Source organism: Lissotriton vulgaris, unplaced genomic scaffold (assembly GCF_964263255.1).
Source record: "Lissotriton vulgaris unplaced genomic scaffold, aLisVul1.2 SCAFFOLD_1034, whole genome shotgun sequence".
Classification (NCBI taxonomy): domain Eukaryota; kingdom Metazoa; phylum Chordata; class Amphibia; order Caudata; family Salamandridae; genus Lissotriton; species Lissotriton vulgaris.
Window position 1 is genome coordinate 717,986 of NW_028251847.1, and position 25,126 is coordinate 743,111.

General features: G+C 43.6%; 1 protein-coding gene and 1 pseudogene across 1 annotated transcript; one reads left to right on the plus strand and one right to left on the minus strand.

The window, feature by feature from the left end:
* Positions 1 to 302: 302 nt before the first annotated feature.
* LOC147662749 (uncharacterized) lies at positions 303 to 1,828 on the minus strand. The gene has a single exon (XM_086950929.1). The coding sequence runs from the start codon at positions 1,645 to 1,647 to the stop codon at positions 304 to 306; it is 1,344 nt and encodes a 447-aa protein (XP_086807055.1). The 5' UTR covers positions 1,648 to 1,828; the 3' UTR covers position 303.
* Positions 1,829 to 22,977: 21,149 nt separating this feature from the next.
* On the plus strand, positions 22,978 to 24,255 carry LOC147662750 (zinc finger BED domain-containing protein 6-like; annotated as a pseudogene).
* Positions 24,256 to 25,126: the final 871 nt, after the last annotated feature.

The window sequence follows — 25,126 nt, forward strand, 5'->3', positions numbered from 1 at the left end:
CTGATGTTTTTGAAGGTGTGATAACTGACTAAAGCACTTTGCACATTCACTGCACTTGAACGGTTTTCCCCCCGTGTGTGTTCGTTGATGTGTTTGAAGGTGTGATAACAGACTAAAGCACTTTGCACATTCACTGCACTTGAACGGTTTTTCCCCCGTGTGTGTTCGCTGATGTCTTTCAAGGTGTGATAACTGACTAAAGCACTTTGCACATTTACTGCACTTGAATGTTTTTTTCCCTGTGTGTGTTCCCTGATGATACCTTAATGCTGAAGAGTCGTGAAAACTACTGTCACATTCACTTCAATTATAAGGTTTTTCCCCCGTGTGTGTTCGCTGATGACGTTTTCGGTCTGATATCCGACTAAAGCTCTTCCCGCATTCATTACACTTGAATGGTTTTTCCCCTGTGTGTATTCGCTGATGATCTTGAAGGTTTGATAAGTAACTAAAGCACTTTGCACATTCACTGCACTTGAATGGTTTTTCCCCTGTGTGTGTTCGCTGATGAGACCTTAATGATGAAGATTCGCGAAAACTACTGCCACATTCACTACAATGATAAGGTTTTTCCCCCGTGTGTGTTCGCTGATGACTTCTTCGGGCTGATATCTGGCTAAAGCTCTTCCCACATTCACTGCACTTGAATGGTTTTTCCCCCGTGTGTATTCGATTATGACTTTTTCGTTCTGATATTTGACTAAAGGTCTTCCCACATTCATTGCACTTGAATGGTTTTACCCCTGTGTGTATTCGCTGATGTTTTTGAAGGTTTGATAATTGACTAAAGCACTTTGCACATTCACTGCACTTGAATGGTTTTTCCCCTGTGTGTGTTCGCTGATGAACCCTTAATGCTGAAGAGTTGCGAAAACTACTGTCACATTCACTACAATGATAAGGTTTTTCCCCTGTGTGTGTTCGCTGATGACGTTTTCGGTCTGACACCTGACTAAAGCTCTTCCCACATTCATTGCATTTGAATGGTTTTTCCCCTGTGTGTATTCGCTGATGGTTTTGAAGGTGTGATAACTGACTAAAGCACTTTGCACATTCACTGCACTTGAACTGTTTTTCCCCCGTGTGTGTTCGTTGATGTGTTTGAAGGTATGATAACAGACTAAAGCACTTTGCACATTCACTGCACTTGAATGGTTTTTCCCCTGTGTGTATTAGCTGATGTCTTTTAAGTTTTGATAACTGACTAAAGCACTTTGTACATTTACTGCACTTGAATGGGTTTTCCCCTGTGTGTATTCGCTGATGTGTTTGAAGGTATGATAAGTGATTAAAGCACTTTGCACATTCACTGCACTTGAATGGTTTTTCCCCCGTGTGTATTCGCTGATGTTGTTGGAGGTTTGATAAGTGACTAAAGCACTTTGCACATTCACTGCAATGATATGGCTTTTCCCCCGTGTGTGTACGCTGATGTATCTGTAGGACTGATAACTGACCAAAGCTCTTTACACATTCACTGCACTTGAATGTTTTTTCTCCTGTGTAGGTTTGCTGATGAAGCTTGCATAGTGATGACAAACTAAAGCTCTTTTTGTATGTGTATGATTCCTCTTTCTTGGTTAGTGTCTGTGGGTCGGGTATATATTTGTCTATATCCCATGACTGCATTTCCTGATGGGCCGACATGTCTGATAAAGCACTTGGCTTTTTCTCACACACTTATGTGTGCAGTATTTTCCACGTTTGATTTCTGTTTTAACAATAAAATACGATAGCCACCAAATATTTGCCACACTCCTAATATGTAGAAGGTATCTTTGTAGGCGATTGTGCCTTTAGATTGGATTATGGCAATGCACGCTTGCGGGTAAAGATGTATCTTCCTTCTGGCCGGTGCAAATCGGGACAGTCTGTTGTATTGTAGATATAAGAACTCCTCTTTCCTTTATTTGTCAGTTGTCTGGCTCCGTTCTGTTGTGCTCTTCTCTGGTTACTGTGGTTCGGCCGGAAAGAGTTTAGAATTCACCTAGAGCACGGAATGATGGCTTATAATCATTTTAGAAAACAGAGCACTGCGGTAATCACATCATACCGCTCCCATGATCAAAGCTGGTGTTGGACACTTGTTTATACAGGAGGCGGTTTAATATTGTTGTTGCCTTAATTTTAATAAGGTCATTTCTTCGTCTTGTGGCGTGGAGGTGCAAAGCTCAGACTCTTACAATCGCTGAACTGCCCTTGATGCTTCATCCGGGATCTGTCAGTTTGTGTGCAGGTTCCTCTGTCCCCGACTGCGCTGATGTTTTCCTGAATACTGGACCTCATTATTTCTGCTATTATTGAAGAGTTACAGCCTTCGCTTCATTTTTGATGGCCATTTCACACATTCAAGGCTTGTTTTCTGTTGGATGTAAAGATATTTAAAATTACTAAATGGAAACATAATGGAATGAGAATTCACAATGTTTAACTATTTGTAAAAGACACTCCACACAATGCAGCGCAGCCCTCCCACGCTAGGCTACGCTGCGTGGCGCGACAGGAAGGGAACAGGAGAGCACCATATTTTCAGAGATATGGCTCTCTCCTTTCCTTTCCCTTGCGCCAGCACTGATTACAGAGGGCCTGCGCCATGCACACACCTTAGCACCAGAGCACTAGGGTGTGTGAGTCTGTGAGTCCAGCATGAGTTTTGTACAGGAAGGACACCCTTCCTGTACAAATTACTATGCCTCGACACGAGGGAAAGCTTTTACCATTTTGCATACGTGTTGCACAGTGCAGCACACATGCAAAGTCAGAAAAGGAAGAAGAAATAAAAGCATTTCTCCTTCCTTGCACCTAGTTTTGTGGTTGCACGAGAACACCCATGCACCAACCTTGGCAGGCCCCGATGGCACAAAGTAATGCCAAACAATGCTGTGCGCAGTGTCACATTACTTTAACGTTATTTCCAGTGCTAAACAAGTTTAGCGCTGGAAAGTAAATTAGGAAAATAAGATTTTGCGCCATTTTGTGCCTCTTTTGTGACGCAAACACAGTGCAAAATCTTAGTAAAGCTCCCCCTTCTTCTTTATCGCTTTTGAAACTTTGCAAGGAATATTTCATCATACACAGATATTTAACTAAATGTTCTGTTGATCAGGTGACATTTTATTAATGTCTGGAAAAGAGGTGATTTACCAATGTTTACAGAGTAACTGAGCAAAGTAAGGGCGCTCACGTAGCACCCAAGTGCTTGAGGTATAGCTTAAGATAGACGCATATGGTCAAGAATTCATTTAAACAACAGTAGAGTATAGAAAAAGAGATGGATCAGGCTGGGCTGTAAAATTTCCAGTAACTCTTTACCAAGTATACAACAAAAGTAACTCCATTTACACACTTTTTCTCATTCTTTCCGATTTACTTAAGATCATCTCAAATACCAACTCCTGTCTTTACCTCGCTGTTCATAAGTCACCTTTGACACTTTCAACAGCTCCCTTGGTTCAAGCATTTCTGGTTTCTACTAACATGGAAGATTGGAACATTATTGTGAGTTGAGGGGTGTTTCCTATCGCCATAACATCTGTCCATCTCCCTGAAACTAGTGTAGCTTACAGCACCCGTTTCTGGCCCTGAAAGACAACTTTAAAAAGCAAGTCTTTAGCTCTTCCTAAGTTAGATAAAGTTCTGTAAGATGCAGCTCCTTCTGGGGTTTTTGTGTAAAACAGAGCGAGGTGTTCACTGTAAGGCCCGTCCTTTACATTATAAGCGCAGATAAGGCAAACAAACGTTGAGTCATATACTTTAATATTCAACGATATCAGTCATTTACTACTTGTAGAGAATCCATCACAACCAATAATTTACCTGACATATCACCACAGCAGATGTGTGCCTATTACTCTTTTTACCCCCTTTTCCAACATTACATGGCATCTGGCATGATGTTGTCCTTTTGGGGCCCAGGATGCCATTTGTGACCGGATGGGCATTTTGAAGAGTGAGAGGAGGTGTCAGTTATCCACAGGTGATGCTGCATTTATACCTTTCCATATTTCTCATATTCAAGTTTACCTAATTTCCTGTCCTTCGGCCCCCCTACTGCTCTCTGGCTGTACACTCACTCTGTGGGGTTCATCAGAAGACAGATAACTGCCTCATACTCACAAGGCCATGGATTTCACTTCTTCTACAGCACTTATTGCAGACAAAGGGCCTAGTTAGGAGTTTGTCCAACAGATTATTGCCTCAAGACTAGGGGTGGGTGAAGAATTCAGCTCTGCCGGCAGACCTCGCAAAGTTTTGCCCAAGAGTGCGGAGTTGGTCCAAAAAACTCCATGCAGAACAGAATTATTTTCTCAAGCAGTTCGCCACCGGTAAGAAAATATAACACAATAGACCTCCTCCTGGCGAGATTTCTCATTGCGGGAGGTCACGGCAGGTCGCGACCACTCAAGTGTTAAAATCTGCCATTCTCGTTGATGAAGCTGCCTTTCGATTAGAATATCAATTAGAGCGGCAGAAAGCAGCATCGCCCTTTGAAACGACGCGTAGTGCTGTTCTTGATGATTTTACAGTGGGGGTTAAACTCCTGGCATTAAAAATCTGTGAGAGCAGTGCAATTTAACAAACTCTGCCACTAGCAGAAGTCTGCAGAATGCGGTGGAGTTTCCCTGGCACTTTGTGGAGTTCCGCTGAGTAAAACTTTGCAAACTAGACCAAGGCATTATCAAAGCGTGACAGATATCCTGTCTGCCTTATTATAATTGCCACAGGATGTAATGCATTTTTAATGGGTCGGGCAGGATACCTGTCACATTTGTGATGGAATAAACAATCCACTGAAATCTAAATCAGGCCTCTGGTGTACATTGCGTCCAGTCTGGCTAGCTGGGCTTCAAGGATCTTGTGGTTTGTGGGTCTCTCACTACTTTGAGGTCACCACCAGGCAGACCTTCCGTCAACTGTGCCCTGTGCAGATCTTCCTTCCAGGCAGGAATTCCGTCAGCTGCGCCTTGTACGGATCTTCCTTTCTTGACAGGTGTTCTCTCTTCTGTGCCCTGTGCAGATCTTCATTCCAGGCTGGACTTCTATCAGCGGTGCCCTGTGCAGATCTTCCTTCCAGGCAGGACTTCTGTCAGCTGCGCCTTGAGCGGATCTTTCTTCCAGGCAGGACCTCTGTCAGCTGCACCTTGGGCGGATCTTCCTTCAAGGCGGGACCTCTGCCAGCTGTGCCCTGTGCAGATCTTCCTTCCAGGCGGGGGCTTCTGTCAACTGTGCCTTGTGCAGATCTTCCTTTCTAGACAGGACTTCTGTCAGATGTGCCCTGTGCAGATCTTGCTTCTAGACAGGACGTCAGTCAGCTGTCCCTTGTGCAAATCTTTCTTCCAGGCAGGACTTCTGTCAGCTGTGCCCTGTGCAGACTATCATTCCAGACGGGGGCTTCTATCAGCTGCACCTTTTACAGATTTTCCTTCCAGACGGGGGCTTCTGTCAGCTGTGCCTTGTGCAGATCTTCCTTCCAGGCAGGGACTTCTGTCAGCTACACCCTGTGCAGATCTTCCTTCCAGGCAGGGCTTCTGACAGCTGTGCAATGTGCAGATCTTCCTTCCAGGGTGGACTTCTGTCAGCTGTGCCTTGTGCAGATATTCCTTCCAGGTGGGACTTATGTCAGCTGTGCCTTGTGCAGATCTTCCTTCCAGGCAGGGCTTCGTTCCTTAATGAGCAGTTCAAAGGTCAGGAGAGGTAGAACTGGTCCAGGTCATCTTCTTTATTGCAGTTCAACTGGTCAAGCCACAGAGGTCGATCTCTGAGATGAAGGAGAGTCTGGATTTTCTGAGCTCCGTAGAGCATTGAGACAGTTCTACCGCATCCAGCACACACTACAAGACTCCAAGAGTCAACGCTACCAGTGCTGCTCCAAGGTTTGATTCACCCACTGTATCTGAACATCCCCTGGCAAATTCCAACTAGAGAATAAACATCCTGCCTGCACCAGCAGAGTGCAGAAAGCTTTTCAAGCACCTCCACGTAAATGGACTTTCTCTTTCTGTCGTAACTGAAGATGTTAATCCTTGGTAACATCTATCCGCTATGGACAAGGTCCTCCATTTTGCTATCAGAATGTAACGTATCCTGCGCAGACCCAAACCCTCTAGTCCGTAGTGCATGAAGCTGGGTGGTTCTCACCCACAAGAGGGTCCTCCACAAATTGCTGACATTTTCTTACACCCACTGGACAGCCGTGGCAACACACACAGACCAACTACACCCCCTCAGGGATCACCAGTCAATCTGCCAGGATCAAAACTCAGATCTTTCAACCTTCTCTGTTACCGTCTTTGGAACGGCCTGTCTCTGGGATTCGTGGAAGCTCCACACCCAGTGAGCTCAGAGTTGCCTTGTAAAACCATCTCATGAGAGTGGGAGAAAAGAACATTAAGTGACACGCACTGCACAGACGTGTATATAAATCTACCATTATCATTCCATGACCCATTGTCCTACTGCTGATGTTTTGACATGGATGTTTTGCCGGCTATCACAGCAGCTCCTTCATTTAAAATCTTACTCATCAGTTAGTTTTCCATCATACCTACTTACCTATGTACTGTTTCTGACCCTACAACATCTCTGGCAGACATGCTGTGCTGTCTGTTGCTTCATAAATGGGAAGTAGATTGCTACTGCTGTAGCGTAGTTCCTATATTCCCTATAGGCACTGTGCATTGGAATAATATGTCCTATACAATAGACATAGGACTGAGGTCGACTAGGTCTCTATCGAATATACTAAACTTAATACTGAGTGCCAGCTAGCTCAGAGGTCACTAGAAACTTTCTCGAATTCACAAGAAGGGATTAGTTTCTGACAACCGCATAAACATGACAACTTTGTTTTCTAAGAATAAGAAACATATCTCTAGATTGGCGGAAACAATAGATACATATTTCATTCAGTCAATCGTGCATGCTTCGTTTCAACAGAGTTTGTAGAGAAATAGAAAGACGGGCATTTTCAATAAAAAGGTTTTTTGAACAGTCTTCTTTCTCATACAAGAGAAGTGAACTGCTAATAATGTTAAGCAGACTGCAAAGTATAATGCGTACAGTGAGAATAGTATTATAAAATAATACTGTAAGAGCATTGTATGGTTTCGAAGCCATTTAAAAATACATACATAAATACACAGGCTTAAATACTCAACTGGTGCTTCTCAAATACGCCTACTTCGATGTACCTAACCTAAGTCTAGTACGAGGGAAGAAGTAAGTATTGTGTAGCATAGGTTTTGTTTTCTTTGCCAAGAATCTATCCAAGATTTCTCTAGGTTCTAATCAGCTCCATACCTTAGTTAAAATGAAGGAGGTCTGGTATCTCTGTCTCGGGGATCGATTACCCTACACCTCGCAAGGGGAGCTTGGAAACACTGGAGCTGGATTCTCAGCAGGAGAAGAGATAGCTTCCTGATCAGTGCGTCAGCTGGAGGGTCGGCCTCCGTCGGCACTTGCTGTAGCGAGCTCCGTCGGGCAAGTAGATAGTCAAACTGCTCCGAACCACTGTGTCTCGCTAGAGCAAGTGGAGGTATATTTACACTTTGAAGGTGTCTAGGAATGCCATAGTTTGACATAAGTTGGGCATATTAACGTCAGGAAAGAACCCCTAGGGAATAGTTGTTCTTTGCAAAGTACATGAGTTCTTCAACAAATCAATATTCGAAAAGGGGAAGTTCCCTAACTGCTTAAGCCAATTTTCGAAGAAATCGTTGTGATGTTTGGTATGGGTAGAAGTAGCCATGAATGTATTTGGTCTGCATGGGGTATGTCTAAATAAGGACTTGATTTCTATGCCTATATAAGGGCAATGTGAATTGTACCTATATAAGTGCATGAATCAGGAAAATTCACTTGGAGCCTAAAACGTCACACAACACCCACTCCACTTTATTATGTATGACATTACTAAGTTATAATCACATAAAAACATATCTACACATGATGCGTTAAAACCCACCCAAAATACATAAAAATGCATTGGCTGTACATGAAAAAGAGCATTTGTGCTGTATGCATTTCAAAGCAATGTTTCATTCAAAAGCATATATTTTTGACATTTGAAAATGCTATCCGAATGAATCACGAATATACATTTATGAAATGGCTCTTCAATACAGAAAAAAAGTCGAGCAGGTTATATGAACTGTTTGTATGAGGACAAGGTCAATTATTGTCTCTTGGAAGTCTATCAAAGAAATCTAGTTCTCTATGAATAGTTCTACTTTAAGCAGATTACTTGGTGCCCAAAATTTAAAAAATATGAATTTGGAAAACCAAAAATTAATCATAGGAAAAATAGAGTCCCAAAGTTAGAACTTTGTTTGAAAAATGAAGGTCGAATTCAGAGTCTCTCAGAACACTGCATGCCAAATCAAAAGTCAGTGTTAGGGCTTGGAGAAAACATCAAGTCTTCTAAGTCTGTAAAGAATTTGTCTACCATCGTAGGTGAAAGTTGGATTACCGCACATAGATGTGAACCATCACCGTCAGCAATTTTCAAAGTAGATGTGCGTCTGTTGTTCCTCGTACCTCACCATTAGCATGTTGCATCTGTGAGATCTCAATGAATGCCGTCATCAGGATTGGTAGCCGCTGGAGACAACACAGTACATGAGCCGTTACTGGTCCAAGCAAAGTATCAACTTCCATTGGCATGACTGATGGGAGTGTCAGACAGATGTCTAGCACGCATTCCTCTCCACATAGCAGGCATCATAGAACAGGTTAGATGCAATCTTGCCATATTGGTCTGAATGCTAGAATGCTAGAAACCATGTGGTATTCAATTCTCTTAAACAAGTTAATCTCAAAATTTAGATTATGCGCTCATGACACCTCATCGCCAGAAGAGTGTTCTCCAAGGTGATCTGGGCGTCGTTGGTGAGTTGGCTTGCCATATCGGAGCAGAAGGAGCAAAAATAGTATCCCTGCTGCGAGCCCCAAAACGAGAGGCAGTCTGCCAAACACCGAGTGCACGAAGTTTGGAAATATACCTAGGACTGCTTGAAAAGGTGCTAACAGTCCCGAAAAAACGGTCTTAAATACATGTACAATACCACTCATATCAGACATGTTTAAGATATGACCTAACATTTCCGAGAAATGTTTAGGGCAGTTCGTTGTTAAAAGGGCATGTATCTCTGCAGAAGTCCTTGCAACTTGCAGATTATACATCTTTTTGGCAGAGGTCAGTAGCACCGTTTTCTGTAAAAGAATGCCTTTCAGTCTGCTTAAAGTATCAATTCGTTTAGAAGAGATGTTCAGTGAAGGCCATAATGGCGACTCCCAGTCTGTCTTTGTTTTAGGAAACAATACTTCCATACAGCAAGTGACCCTGGCTGACACAGTTACGAGATAGGCTATTCCTGGCAACATGCCGCAGCAGCTGTGATCATTCAACACAATATAACTTCCATTAGACAGTTGCTTAAAAATTGGATCAATCACCGCAGCTGGTGAACCTTGCAGGAGGCAGGATAAGTTATTTGTGGAACCATCGCAGGCCCTGTGTAAATTAATATCCCGACACATGAGTGAACCACTTAGTGCATTTTCTCAATTTGTATCACTAAGAAACACTACTTTCCCCCCACTTCAACATCTGTGTGTATAAGGTAAATCCCAGGATGTCTTGATGTATTCTTTACTCAACCTTACATATAGGCCTGCTGGTATATGTTTTAAGCAATACTGAAAATGGAAAATCGTCATAGGCAGAGTGATTGTACCATGTTTTATCCATTCAGTCGCTGGTTTCTCAGAAACAGTTAATGGCAATCTTTCCAGTTTTTCAATGCTCAGCACCGTATACTCTGCTCCCCTCTGTGCCAGTGTGATTTATTTATCCGTAAGGTCAAATTCAGAAAACAATGACGTGGTGTTGATTAGACTCCAAGGCATATAGCCTGAACGAAGGTTTTGCAATGTCCAGCCCAAAAGCATGATAGAACACAATTGTGATTGACCATGTTGCAACATGACCAAGTCCTGTTCCATTATGTCTATGGCAAAGGATAGTATGCAGTCCAAATAATATAAACTGGATGACAGACTCATTAACCCATTGTCAACTACAGAGAGAAATTTCTCTGAGATAATACGATCAATTTCTCATATACGTTCTGCTGTCTCTGCTTGCGTAATCTTCCATGCTACATTATAGGCAGCATAGATACCGGCGTATATGAAATGTTTATGATGCAGTTTAGTAGGTCCTTGTAAGAAGTCCCTTATTTCAACGCCATCTTTAAGTAAAGATAAGTGTTGTTTTACTTCCTTTAGTGTAGATTTCTGTAGCCACTCAAGGCGCAGTTTCCCCACACTGTATGATGTTACTATCCCTGGATGTTGTCTCTGGATATATCTTGGATCTGGCCTAGTGAATGTGAACCCTTGTGTCTTTTTCAGGAATCTATCTTGATAGTTGTTTTTGTTTGTGGGCCAGATTAACCATTTTTTTCCAAGTAGGATCTGTTCTGTTTTGAAGACAAATAGTTTGTACGTCGACCCCCCCTTCTGTAGTGTTTTTACTAATTACTATCAGGTGTCGGTGTAGGTATGGACGGATTGTTTAAATCTTTTATCTTGGCTACCCCAAGACAATATGTCTGTTGAACAGTGTCATTCAAAACATTATTTGCTGAGTATTAGTCAGCATACTTTTCATTCCTGTCTTATTAACATTTTTAAAGTAAAATGTTTCTGGATTTGAAACTTTAAAACCTGAAAAGTACGGACATTTGTTATAAAATGTCTTTGAGCTACTCTTTGGTGGCGTAGGACAATGTTCCCATTGGTTATAAGTTAATACATTTCTAGGATTTGCAGATTTATGTAAGAAATGATGACCAGAGTGATTATTACAATACATTTGTTTGTAATCCGATGAACCTTCTAAGTATTCATGATTCGTAAATTTTGCAGACATTTCAAAGTCTGACATCATATTATTAACAGTCTCAAAGTCCCAATCATCAGAAAAGGTACTAGATGAAACAAAGTCACTCAAGGAAACCTTGAATTGGTGTAGAATCTTCAACAGCTCTGCAGGACCAAGCATGTCATAATCAGTTCTGTCCCAAGCTATACCACCTGGTATAGGAACGGCTGTGATGATCACTAATGACAAGTCTCTTTGTTCACGATGAGATGATTTGTGTGGTTTGAGGAGTAAGTGGATGTTCTTACTTACTGTGTACTTTTTAACATATCTTCCAGTTATTACTATTCCCAAGGTAAATACAAGAGTCAAACAATGTAGAAGAAACAGTACACCCAACACAATCCAAAGTTCAATCCATGGTGAAACCAGAGAAGTCTTTTCCAATTGATGCAAAAGGTCTGTTGCTCGTTCTTTAAAAGTTCTCTTTACTGGCGTTGTTTCAGGTTCACTGGGAACGTCGGAAAACGTATCAAAGTTAATGAAATAGCCAGAGGCAGTTCTGTCAATTTTCGGAATTGCATCAGTATTCGTGGAAATTGCTGGAACCCCTTGCTCACTTGTCATATTTGTATAGTCAGATGCTATTTCATTGTAGACAGGTGTTTCTTGACAAACTGTTATTTGGGTCTCAAGAGGTAAAAGTTCCATTGCTTTATTGCATAGTCATTTTTTTCGCTCTGCGGATTACTCAAAGGTGATGAGTCTCTCAGTTTGAACCTCTTGGATAGTGGCCAGATTCGGGCATCTGCTACATCTTTGGAGTCCACATGGCCTACTACTTATGATCGGCCACATGATGTGGTTTGCCCAGGTTGATGGACACAAACCTGTTCTCCTTTTTAACAGCAAGGGGCGTTAGTAAAACTGTTCTTGATCCGTGGACTGCTAAGACAGGTACTGGTTGTCTGTAAGAAGGCCCAAATTCCTTCTTGTCTGTGATTTTTTCTCTGACTAGATCCCCAATCTTTGGAATCCAAGCCAGCCTTACTGGGATGGGTGGTTTCTCTTCAGTGGCCGTTGGCTTCAGTAACACGTTGCTTTGGCTTTTCCTTATTTCATTTAAGTCCTGCAAAACCGCTAAACGATCTTTGATATTCAAGGGTTTTTGTTCTACCACTGAAGTGTGACAATCGACGTCCTCAACAATCATTCTAGTTCCAAAAGGGATTTCATATGGAGTGATTCCCCCTAGAGAACTTCTTGACAGATTGTTAAGACTACGTCGGACACCTATTAGATGTTTGACCCACCGTCACCCTAGCCTAATACCCTAGCTGTTATAGATTGCTTTATGTCCCGGTTTTTTCTTTCCACTACCAAAATTCCCTCAGGGTGGAATGGACTAGAATACAGCAATGCAACGCCCAGATTGGCCATGGCCTCCTTGTAAACTTTTGAGCTAAAGGCAGAACCCTGGTCAGAATGTAGCGTGCCGACTGCGTATGTGCCAATAAAGACTCTCAAATCTTTCATAACAGATTGAGTGTCAGCCGAGCGCTGAGACCACATCCAAATGAATCTGTCCTAATAGTTGTGGGACCGCATTTGCCCATTGGGAAGTCTGCATGTAGATAGTCTAATGCTGTCTAACAATGGTGTCTGTACTGGGCTGGCTACACTGTTGTCAGGTATCTGGCGGCGATCTCTGCTGCGATCTCTGTTGCAGTTTTGGCAGTTAATTACAAACGTGTGAATATGACCATTCATCCCTGGCCACCAGTACTTCTCTTTTAATTCTAGTATAGATTCAAAGATCCCCTGATGTATCAGACCCTCTCCCAAATGTGCTTTGTGTAACACGACAACCTGCTGAATCTCTTGAAACACAGAATGGGTTTGTCTGGAAGTGTATTTAACTGGTTCGTCTTTTTCCTCCAAAACAGATCCCAAAGATTCAAGGTCAACCAATCCCTGTCCTTCCCCTCGTCTATCACTCTGGGAGTTGCTCAAGGCTCCTCCCTCTCTCCCACCCTATTCAACCTTTTCATGGAACCCCTCACTGATCTTCTCAAGCCTCTCCAAGATACACTTCCACATGAATGCTGACGAACCCAAATTTACATCAAAATTCACTCTCTGGAAGACATCAAATCACTCAACTCCACACTACAAAAAACCCAAATCTGGCTGTCCGAAAACCAGTTGAAACTTAACTCCCTCAAAACAGAATTCCTAATAATCGCTCCCCCCAAAAAAACTCAAACTATCACAGACTGGATGGAGCACCTAACAGCTCATAGTCGACTCAGCAAAATCTCTAGGGGTAACGCTGGTCAATAACCTCAAGATGCTGAAACACATAAGCGCCTCAACAAAGGGAGCCAACTTCCACCTAAAGACCCAGTGAAAACTAAAGCCCTATCTGCCCGCCTTCGATTTCAAAACAGAAGTTCAAGCCTTAGTTATCCCCCGCTTGGAATATGGAGCAGTAACCTTATACGGACTCCCAAGGTCACCGACAGCCCCGCTAAGAGCCATGATCAACTCTGCTGCGAGACTCATCACAGGTTCAGAGAGAAACGCCCACATATCCCCAGACCTGAGAGTCCTAAACTGGCTACCGTTTGAAGCCAGAATTCATTTAAAAATCACTTGTATGACACACAAGGCTCTCTACCACTATGCCCCACAATACCTAGCTCAGAAACTGGTGCTCTCAGCGGGCAGCAGAGCTTCCAGGAGTGCCAAGACTCTTCTCATACAACCTCAACGATTTGCCAAGAAAAAAACGTATAACCGGTCCTTTTCCGGTATGGCTTCAAGGATATGGAACGCTCAGCACCAGTGAAACTAGAATGAACCCTTCCTCTGCTTCCTTCAAAAGAGAAGTGAAAGCTATCCTCATGGCTCAATCCATGTGAACTCTATGTTCTATTCACTATACTATATTACTTGCTTCTCTTCGCTTATATTCGTCCTGTTTATCTTTGCTGTTTTGCACTAGCCTCGCACTGCCTTCTCTTGATCTAGATGTATGTATTACTTACTTATTTCGTGGTTCACTATATCGTAATATATGCTGTATATATTTCTACTTGTCATGTAAAGCACTCTGATACTCGCAAGAGTCTTGTTCGCGCTATATAAAACCTTAAAAAAAATAAAAAAAATAAAAGCTACTCTATGTTTCTTGTTTGGAATTACTCTATCCCCCACTCCAGGAATTCAAGCAAAAGGAACGGAGTTTGCATCAATCATGTATGAGTATTGGAGTGGATAGTTTTGAGGTAACACTGCACCATTGCCTTTGCTTTTGGCATTGACAGCTAGCATTATTTTGCAGTCTATTTTAGTTTTTGAACAAGTGATTGCAGCTACGGAAGCCGTATGCACAGCTGCCTTTGCGGCTTCATCAGCTAATGAATTCCCTGCAACGTGAACAACATCACGTTGATGACTCAGTGTATGTATCACGTGAGTCTTTTGTAGTTCTTGTCGTAACTGAACTACCTGTTCCCAAACCAACTCATGCTTAATTGTGCCACCTTTTGCATCTTTGAAACCGTTTTGAACCCAGTTCTGCAAGTATTCATTATAAGATTGGACGCAGTAATAGAAATTGCACACTATGAGTGTGGGGAATTCGCGATCAGTATTTTCAAGCAACATCTTGAATGCTTGTAGGTCAGCTAGCTGAGCTGTACAATCTCCAAGAGATTGAGTTTTAGTGTCCATAGGTCGGAATTTGCCATCTCGCCAGCGACCTTTAATGATCGTGCATGCAGCACTATAAACTTGTTTACCCCCAATAGCGGGCTGTGCTGATCCGTCAGTATAAATGATACATTCATACTGTTCTAGAGGCAGAATATCAGTAGGCAGAGGGCATTCTTGTTCATATTGTAGAAATTCTTGTGTTTTTAAATAGGGGTTTAAAACGTATTCAACGTCTGTTGCAGCAAGAGAATTAACCCATTGTATCCATCTTGGATATAAGGCTTTAGCATTTGGAATGCTCGCCTTTGTTACTGCCTCTAAGGCAGGTACAGGAGTAACGACCATTATGCGCTTACCCTGTGCGAGGGCTCTCTCTTTTGCTACTGCAGTTTGAACCGCTGTCAGAATATTTTCTGTAGAAGTGAATTTCATTTCTGCTTGTGTGTACAGATGTGATTTATAAGCTATTGGTACTTTTTCTCCTTCAAAGTTCCGTGCGTTTACGCGAGTTTGTACGTGTGTTATTGCCAACATGTCCATTTGGACTGAATGCAACATTTCTGTGTGCTTTTTAGTCCACTTAATTGTTTTAAAATCAGGTTTGATTAATTCGTAGAGAGGTTTAACCCTTTCTGCGTTATTTAGAATGTAAGTTATTCCGAAATTTAGGAAACCTAGAATCGACTGTAAGTTTTTCAGCGTTTTTGGAGGTTGGAGCAGCACACATTTCTCTAGAAAGTTTGCTGCCAGGCTTTTGCCTTCACTTGATAACTCATATCCTAGAAAAAGGAGGTTTAAGGGGGCAATTCTCAATGTCTTGAAATTTAATTTGTACCCTTCAGAGGCGCAGCCCAATATTATGGTGTTCACCCTTTTCAATTGCCTGTCCAAGTCATCGTCTGTAAGATAGATGTCATTGACATATGATAGAGCTTCGTCATCATATGTTTGTAGTAAAACTGTTACTCTGACTGAAAATAACCCTGAACTATTTTTGAATCCCTGTGGAAGACGACAGAAGTGACTCTGTGTCCCCATAATTGAGAAAGCGGTCAAGTACCTACTTTCTGGTGCAATGTTTTGACAGAAGAAACCGTTTGAAATATCTAATGTGGTTTTATATTTTTTACGCACAATGTTATTCAGTAGCGCTGCACTGTGTGCATTTTATACTGCAAAAGTTTTACAGCAAGAGTTTAAATGTCTGTAATCCAAAACTAGAAGATATGTATTGTCTGGTTTGGAGACAGGAAACAAAGGATTGTTCATTGACGAGGTGCATGTTTAAATCACCCCTTGGTATTCAAGTTGATCTAAGATCTCCCTGACCATTTTTTTAGCTTCTTGCTTAACTGGATACTGCCTTTGTGCAGTTGGTTGATTTTTCAATTGAATTTTATGGTGAGAAGAATCCTCATCACATCCTACGTGATTTTTGTATAATGCTAGAGCCTGGGCCACTTCCCATTTTCTGGCATATATATATTTTTTATGAATTGGAATATGGTTGGAGAAGGCTGGCATAATTATTTCTTCGCCATGTGGACACTCCCTGACAAATTCAGGTGGCCAGTCTTGTTCAGCTAGAAGAATGCCATAACCCTGAGAGAGCTTCTCCCAAAAGAGTGCTCTTATTTTTTTAGTTATGTCCCCCTCCATCCGGAGTGTTGCTGTCATGCCTGCACACGTAAACGTGGTTGGCAAAACTCCGAAATAGAGGGAAATGCGCATGCGCCAGACAACAGCGGCAATGGTTGGCAAAATCTCGACTTTCCGGAAGCGCTTTGCGTTCGTAGAGGTTCCTGTTTCCACTTCCGGGTCATGGTGGTGGCGTCCGAGGAGAGACGAATGAGTTGTGTAATGCGCTAAAGCTTGATCTATTACGACGGTATCGTGAGTACCGCGCTTTGCCTAAAAGCAGTCTTGCCCTGATTTCTCCCAGTAGTTCTGGGGATTTTTTGCCTGTTAAACTTAGACTCGTTCCACATTTAGGAATAAGAGCGTGAGGAACGCGCTAAACTTTGAGTTCCTATTCTGATTAGTCTGGGAACATTCCTTTCTGTTACACTAAGCTCGCTCCGAGGTTAGGAGATATTTTTCTTTGGGACTACTAGTGGTTTGGCTGTTACTTTGTACTTAGTACTTTTAACGAGACAGCTTGGAGATACTATTTCCCTCTTTAGTTTGGGATTTAGATAATGGATGTATAGTTTTCAGAAGAGCAGTCTTGGTATACTGACGACAAGTATTATTAAGATACGCTAATTGAATTCCTGATTACCTTTGGACTCTTTAATTTTTATTAACATGGTGAGCATGTGATTTAACTTCAGTATAGCCATTCTCCTTTACTAGAGAGGATTAGATTTAATTCTCACATTCTCTTTTATAGAAGTTTCACTTCCTCACATCAAGTATTCATTGAGTAAACACATGTTATCTATGAAGGAGGAGAGACACTAATTACAGAAGGTATATATATATAATCCAGAGAATATCATATAGAACATAGATAGGTAGGGTTGGATGTTAATTGTCTATTCTTTTCTTTGTGCAGAGAACCTACTCCCTGAAGTACAGACATCCTTACCTCCTTGAAGAAAGAAGAATACTTGTTTCCCTTTCTAACCTTGTTTTGTTTTCCCTCTTTCCCCCAGATCACCAGAATATGTGTCAGTCTTTAGTCTGGCGTGGATTGGTGATAGGGGGAAGTTGTGGAACTAACGTCTGACTCCGTGACACTCCTGAGACAACAAGGTGAGAGCACAACAGTTACTTCATATAACTTGTGTGGGATACTAGCCCTGGTAACGGCAGTTTCAACTTGATAGACTCAATCAAGTCCACTATCTCCAGATGATCCTTCAAGATCTTGCGAGCTATGGTGACTTCTGCTGCGCTGTCCAACATCGTTTGAGTCCATTCCCCGTTCTTGAGTTGTGTCCTCAAGATTCTCTGCATGTCTGATTTTTAGACCTGCAACCTTCTTTTTGGTGAATTGAGTTTTCTTATTTTTCTGAAAATGTTGATCGTCTTTGGACTTCACGTGTTCTTCCTTTTGTTCTGACCAAACTCTTCTTTCGAATTTCTGTGATGAAGTCTGAAAGGTACGATAGGAAAGTGTATCAGTATCTTGCTATCTATCAGGGTTTCTCAAATTATCCCTAGTACGCCGTGATCACGTATCGCGGGAGTTCGCAATTGCGAACACGTAGATGCGGCGGGCTGCAACAATCTCGCACTCGCGAAATTACAAAATTAGCAATTCTGCACAAGAAATCCACCAGCAAGCAGCATAAACCTTCTGAAAATGATGATTTTTATCTGAATAACTCCTCAGGTTGACATTTGCCTGCACTTTTTTTTGCAAGGAGTCCATTTTTTCAGAAGGAAGTGCCCCACAGTCTCCAACTTCCTGTTCCTGTCCAGCAGGCTCCTCCCAGTGCTTTCTTCATGTGCTGGTCACTTTCATTCGGATCTTGACCTGGAAGGATTCCTTTTTGTGGATGCTGCTGGATATTTGGATTTGAGGCCTTTTTGACTTTCTTTGGATCACTTTTGGATTAGAAATTTCACAAGTAAGTTTGTTTGGGGCATTACAGTTGCTGCAACTACAATTTTGGAATTTTCGATTTTTGGGGTGTTGTTGGGGCCTTTTGCCCATGGGTAGTGAGTGGTGCATGGACTGAGTCTTTCTGTGGGTCTCTTTAATGTAAACATCATGGATGGCATGGGATTGTGCTGATTTTTCTGTGTTTTTCGATTTTTTGGGCTGCTGTTGGGGCCTTTTGCCCAGGGGTACCCAGTGGTGCATGGACTGAGTCTTTCTGTGGGGTGTCTTTAATGTAAACATCAAGGAGGGCATGGATGGCATGGGATTGTGCTGATTTCTGTGTGTTTTTCGAATTTTTGGGGTGTTCATGGGGACAGGCCATGTGGGTGGGGGCCATTTTGAGTGCTGGTACAGGCAGGCCCTGGCCATGTGCTGGGAGGCAAGGGGCCATTTTGAATGCAGGCAGTGTTCTCAGGCCTGCACCCATTTTGCCTAGCTTTCATCCATTATGCCCAGGGGTAGTGAGTGGTGCATGGGCCTAGTCTTTCTGTGGGGTGTCTTGAATTTAAACATCATGGAGGGCATGGATGGCATGGGATTGTGCTGATTTTTGTGTGTTTTTCGATTTTTTTGGGGTGTTCATGGGGACAGGCCATGTGGGTGGGGGCCATTTTGAGTGCTGGTACAGGCAGGCCCTGGCCATGTGCTGGGAGGCAAGGGGCCATTTTGAATGCAGGCAGTGTTCAGGCCTGCACCCATTTTGCCTACCTTTCATCCATTATGCCCAGGGGTAGTGAGTGGTGCATGGGCCTAGTCTTTCTGTGGGGTGTCTTGAATTTAAACATCATGGAGGGCATGGGATTGTGCTGATTTCTGTGTGTTTTTTTATTTGTTTGGCTGCTATTGGGGCCTTTTGCCCAGGGGTAGTGAGTGGTGCATGGGCCTAGTCTTTCTATGGGGTGTCTTGAATTTAAACATCATGGAGGGCATGGGATTGAGGAAATATACATTTTATGGTCAAGAAATGTTCCCTAACGTGTACCCCACCGTCTCCATGTACGAGCTTAAAGTGCATGTAACTTCCCTCCTGTGCCAGCTATGAAGACGCACATACATTTGCGTCCAACGTTAACATGTCCTCTTTCAGATCCACCCTGAACGGGTTGAATATTCCGTTCCTAAGTATGCTTTGCCAACGTCTTTATGTGGTGTACTTTACACGTTTTTCAGCCCAGGCGAAGTAGGCCCTGAATTCTGCCATCGAGCCTTTTCCTGCCTTCTGACTCTGAATGCCTCAGCCTGGGCCTGCCTCTGTACCCGTGACCTCTGCCTTACTCCCTGCGCGGCTAACGGCGCTTAGCTCAGCCTGTTGCCTGCCAAGACTGTATTCAACCTTCGAATTATCTGCTCCGCTCCTCAAAAATACATTCCTGCCTACTAGTTCAAGTAAACATCCTTCCAGCTGCAGAGCAAAGGGCCCGGCCTCACTGTCTCCGTGCATGTAATTCATAGTTTCTGTTACCATGGTAGGCCCATGCCCCCTCGCATCTCATGCAGACACGTAGACGCTTATACACGCACTCACAGTCAGTATAGAATAGCCTCTGCCCAAGAGACCTTTCCCTCTAGATAATATGGTTCCCAAACATCAGATATCAGATATGATATAGGAACGAGTTGATCTGACATGCCAGACTTCTGTCTCTTTCCTCTAGTGTAAATGTCAAGTCCCCTGCACCCTCCAGCTTCACGTCAATCACACGTCATGCAGCTGCGCGCGCATCCAGATCTCAGATTTCTGCTGACATTGCAAGATTCTGCTATGTACCCACCCACTTGTGACACTTTCATGTGACGTTTCTAGCACACACCTCTGTGATCACGCCTAGTTCACGCCTTCTGATTACGTATTGCTAACACGTGTGTGCTCTTATCTTGTTTCTCTCAGCTGTTACGCCTACTGTATTGGTTTCCATTATATGATTTGAGTATAAAAGTTATGTATTGTCAATAAAGCATTGCTCTATCCCTTCCTGAACCCCAGTGGTGTCAGGAACCCGATATCCGGTTCAAGAACCATTCCTTTTTAAGGAATAAAACCCCTAAAGAACTCTAACACCACGGACTCTGCGTCTTTCTTTCCGATTGAGTTATTTTATTTTTAGTACTTACCTGCATAGAAATTAGGACGGTAATTAAATATTTACCACAGGATTGTGCTGATTTTTGTGTGTTTTTCGATTTTTTTGGCTGCTATTGGGGCCTTTTGCCCAGGGGTAGTGAGTGTTGCATGGGCCTAGTCTTTCTGTGGGGTGTCTTGAATTTAAACATCATGGAGGGCATGGATGGCATGGGATTGTGCTGATTTCTGTGTGTTTTTCGATTTTTTGGGTTGTATAACTGAACTGATGTTCCTCTGTCTTCCATTGCTTTTAGGTGCACAAGACTCAAGAGAACCACCAGTGCCAGGAAGAAGTCCTGCAGCGGTGTGTGTGTGCAGCATAACATCACGCGACTTCATGTCTGGCCACAGACAACTCTGCAACTCGTGCAACTGCGGCCTGCTGTTCTGACCTCAGAAGAAGATGGCCCCAAAAAAAGTTCCCCGTAGCTCCTCTAGCAAGAAAGTTGCCAGTAAGGAGCAGAAGAAGCAAGTTACCAAGGAGACTGGTGTGCCGCCCGCCACATTTTTTGGGAATACAAAAAAAGTACGCCTGCAGCAGCGGGATCTGCTGGGGACCAAGCTGGGAGTAGCACCCCCGCTCCATTGGGCTCAGTGCCACCACCACCACGCCAACTTAAGTCCAAGCCCTTGAGTGCTGCAGAGGCAGCCAGTCTACTTCTTCAATCACCATCGACCAGTGATGTTGGCTCATCGCAAGAAAGTAGCAGCAATGTCCCTCAATCAACACAGGTTGTTGTAACTCATCTGACGAGTGTTGAACAACCACAGCTGCAACAACAACCACATGTGCAAGTACAAGCCCAAGTACATGTGGAAGGAGAGGCAGCGCAAGGAGATGCGCAAGCAGAGGTGCATGGAGGGGCACAAGTGCCCACAACCACAATAGTTGTTCCTCCCGAAGTAGGGGCAAATCAGGAAATCGACATTCAAGCCGAGGTACCATTTGAGGAAGTCACTCCTGATCATTCATTGTCTTCTACATCCCTAGCAAGGAAAAGATCAAGGATGGTGTCTACATCTTCTTCAAGCCCACCTCCTTCTGATGATATGGATCAAACTTGGGAACCACTGCCGTCTAAGAGTGAGGCACACCATGATCTGACAAAGTTAGCTAAGCGTAAAAGGAAGGTCCCCGAAAGTCTCAAAGTTATGGAGTGCGATGACGCTCAACAAGAAGTGGCGTATACTCCTGCTGATGAAGACTCTCACGACGACGACGCAGTCATCATACACGTCACTCCAGCCTCAGCGGGCATGCAGCAAACAGACATTTTGACCCTAGCCCGAAAAGCTGCTGAGCGTGATGATGTTGTCGACGAGGAGGCAATGGAAACACCACCATCATTGGAGTTAACTAGTACACCACCTACCGCTTCCATATTTCTTTCTCGCCAGAAGGGACCTCCATCCACCTCGACCTCAATTAGTGGTGGTGCAAGTGCACAACGTAGTAAAGTTCGGCAACACACATCCTCCCCTTCATCTGGCATTAGCAGCATGACCACCACCAGTATCGCCTCCTCCGGCCCCCACAGATATTTCAAGTCTGCAGTTTGGGACTTCTTTAGTGTTTGTCCAAAAAAGGAAAACATAGCCATTTGTAGCATTTGTAAGCTTGCAGTTAGTCGTGGTAAGTTAGATACCAACTATGGTACCGGAGGCCAGAGAGGTCATCTTGAGAGACAGCACATTGTCCAATGGTTTGCGCACCTAAAGGAGATCAAGGAAGCCCGAATTGGAAGTCAACAAACTGTAAACGTTGATGTTTCATCTGATGATGACGAGGAGGAAGAAGTGTCAAACACTTCACTTACACCCAGTACCCCTGTCAGCAGCACAACCCCTGTGAGCCGCACTAAGAGGGTGGGAGAGAGTGAGACGCCAATGCGAAAAATTTCATCATCACCGAGCGTAACTGGGTCGAAGAAGTCATCATCATCCCGTAAAATGGTCCAGGCCAACATTAGAACCATGTTGTTTTCAGAAGCTCCATTTGAACGCAACCACCCACTGGCGCGTCTGTATAACACTAAGCTGGCTAAAATGCTAGCTCTGGACCTTCTCCCTTTTTCTTTTGTGGAAGGGGTTGGTTTTCTTGAATTAGTGGCAACGCTCTGCCCTAAATGGAAGGTTCCTAACCGGTTCTACTTTGCCAGAGTTGCGGTTCCAGCACTACATGCAGATGTGCTGGAGGTGATTGGGGCAGCTTTGAAGAAGAGTGCTGTTCACACTATACATCTGACAACAGACGTGTGGACCAGTGGCGCAGGCACTGATTACATGTGCATCACTGCACACTGGGTCTCTTTTTCAGGAGTTACAGCAAAGCTAAGGGCAGGTGTTGACACGGACAACGTTTTTAAAGCTGCTCGGAAACATGCCACACTAGCCATGTTTGGCATGGAGCCAAGTCATACAGCAGAAAACATTTTGCAGGAGTTTAACACAAAGGTCTTTCAATGGCTGTCCCCCAAAACACGCAAGATTGGTTATGTTTCCACGGATAATGGCGCCAATGTAGTAAAGGCCATGGATAAGGGTGACTATTTCAGAGTGCCGTGTTTGGCACACTGTATAAACCTGGTTGTTAAAAAATTCTTGACTGAAGAAAGTCCAGCGTGCGAGTTACTGACCACCTGCCGAAGAATGTGCACACATTTCAGCCATTCTTTTAAGGCCCGGAAGCATCTGAGGCGCCTGCTACGTGAACGTCGACTGCCAGTGAAAGCACTCATCCAGGAGGTGGCAACACATTGGAACTCAACCTTCTACGTGCTTAAGCGTCTGTATGAGCAGTATACGGTACTCGATCAGTATTTCCTTACACTGGGTACAGCTGTGAAGGACCTGAGGTAGGAGCAATGGGAGCTAGTTAAAAGCCTGACAGACATGCTTCATCCTTTTGAGGTCTTCACGCGTGCAGTCAGCAGGGAGGACTGTAGTTTGGGAAAAGCTTTCCCATTGTTGAGCATGCTATAGCACCAACTGAAGGCTGTGTCTTCTACGTTTCGAAAAGATGAAGAAAAGCAAGAAGCTTTTGATTTGGCTGAGAAATTATTACAGCGCCTACTTTGCAATGAACGTCTTCAAAAGATCCACACAGAACAGCATTACATTTGTGCTACTATTCTGTATCCACGCTACAAAAAGGCACTGGCAGGCAGAGTATTGTTTGCTTTTGGTGACGAAGAAGTTTCAAAGTACAAACGTTGGCTAGCTCTGTCAGCCATGAGGTTTGAAAGAGAACGGCAGCAAATTGAAGGAAAAGGCAGTACATCAGCATCAGCAGGCCATCGGCAGTCCAAAGAATCCACTTCTGCACCTGTAGCTGTGGCAGAAGAGACCTCTCAGCCGTTAAAGACACCAGCAACCGGATCATCTGCACCAGACACAACAGTAACATTGTGTGAAGAAGACGATTGGCTAACTCAGCTTGGGTTTGCTTCTGAAAAGGGCCCAGCAAAAAGTAAGCAAAGTGGAGGAACCCAGCAGAACCTTGAGTCGATGGTGCAGGACTATCTGAATGACTCAACAGAGGTCTATGTTGATGATGACCCATTGGCGTATTGGCATGGGAAAAGAGAATTGTGGCCAGAGCTCACCGACCTGGCTATAAATTACTTGTCTTGCCCACTCGCAAGCATGTCTTCTGAACGTGTTTTTAGTGCTGCTGGCGGCATTGTAACTTGCAAAAGGACCCGCCTCTCGCCCGAAAATGTGGAGAGGTTAACAATGATCAAGATGAATCAGCACCTCATACCACCAGATTACAAAGTACAAGAATACACGCCGGAAGAAGACGAGAAGGACACCAACTTAGATGAGGGAATTTCTTCTCTGTTAGGTGACCTACCCCCGCCTGAATTCGCAGAGTATGAGGACGAACTCTGCTTCCCTGACACCGAGCCCTGAAAATGAGCCAATGAGTCAATAACTTTCTTTTTCGTCCTTATTCACTTTTATTCCTGTGTGTATGTCTTTCTTTTGTTTTGCAAAGTCAATATAAATAAAAACTTTAATCACTTAATCACAAAAACAAGCCAATCAGCAGAACTGTCTTCACTTATTTGCTTATTGATTTGAAGGTGCCACAGTCTGCATTCCTCAGGTTCACAAGTTCACAAGAACATGCTCCTCTATCCTCCTCCTCCAGACTCCTATTTCCCTCAAAGCAGAGGGCTGGATTACGCCCAATGAAGAAAGACTCTGCACTTGTGGGGGTGTTCTACTTCTTTGCGGTTGAGTTGACAGCTCTGGGGCCATTGCTGGGAAGGTCTAATACCGGATAAAACTGGTTTGGACCAATTTGGAGGCGAAAACTTTTTTGTGTTTTTGCTGACTTGCTTGTCTTTGAGGTGCTCTTTGGGGGGGTTCCTGGTGTTTGTGGGTGGGTTTCGGGGTCTGGGAGCACTGCTGGCACAGTCTAATTTTGTTTGCATTTGCTTTTCAGGAAATCCATGGTGGAAAACGGGAGTTATGGCTTAGCTGCACAGCGCGTTTGGACATAAGGCCGAAAAATATTGTAAGCATGAGATTTCCCATTTTTGCTTTTTGGCTGTTTGGGGGTGTTGTGCTTTTTTGCGGGTGGGTTGCCGGGTCTTGGGCCATTGCTGGGAAGCTCTAATACCGAATAAAACTGGTTTGGACCAAATCCATGAGGAAAAAGTTTTTGCTTTTTCTGACATTTCGGTCACTTTAGCATTTTCGGGGGCCTGTTTGGGGGACTTCCTGGTGTTTGTGGGTGGGTTTCGGGGTCTGGGAGCACTGCTGGGTATGGATAGTT

What these genes read in the sequence shown, in the direction of transcription:
- LOC147662749 (XM_086950929.1), bottom strand. Translation starts at nt 1,647, where the DNA reads ATGTCGGCCCATCAGGAAATGCAGTCATGGGATATAGACAAATATATA.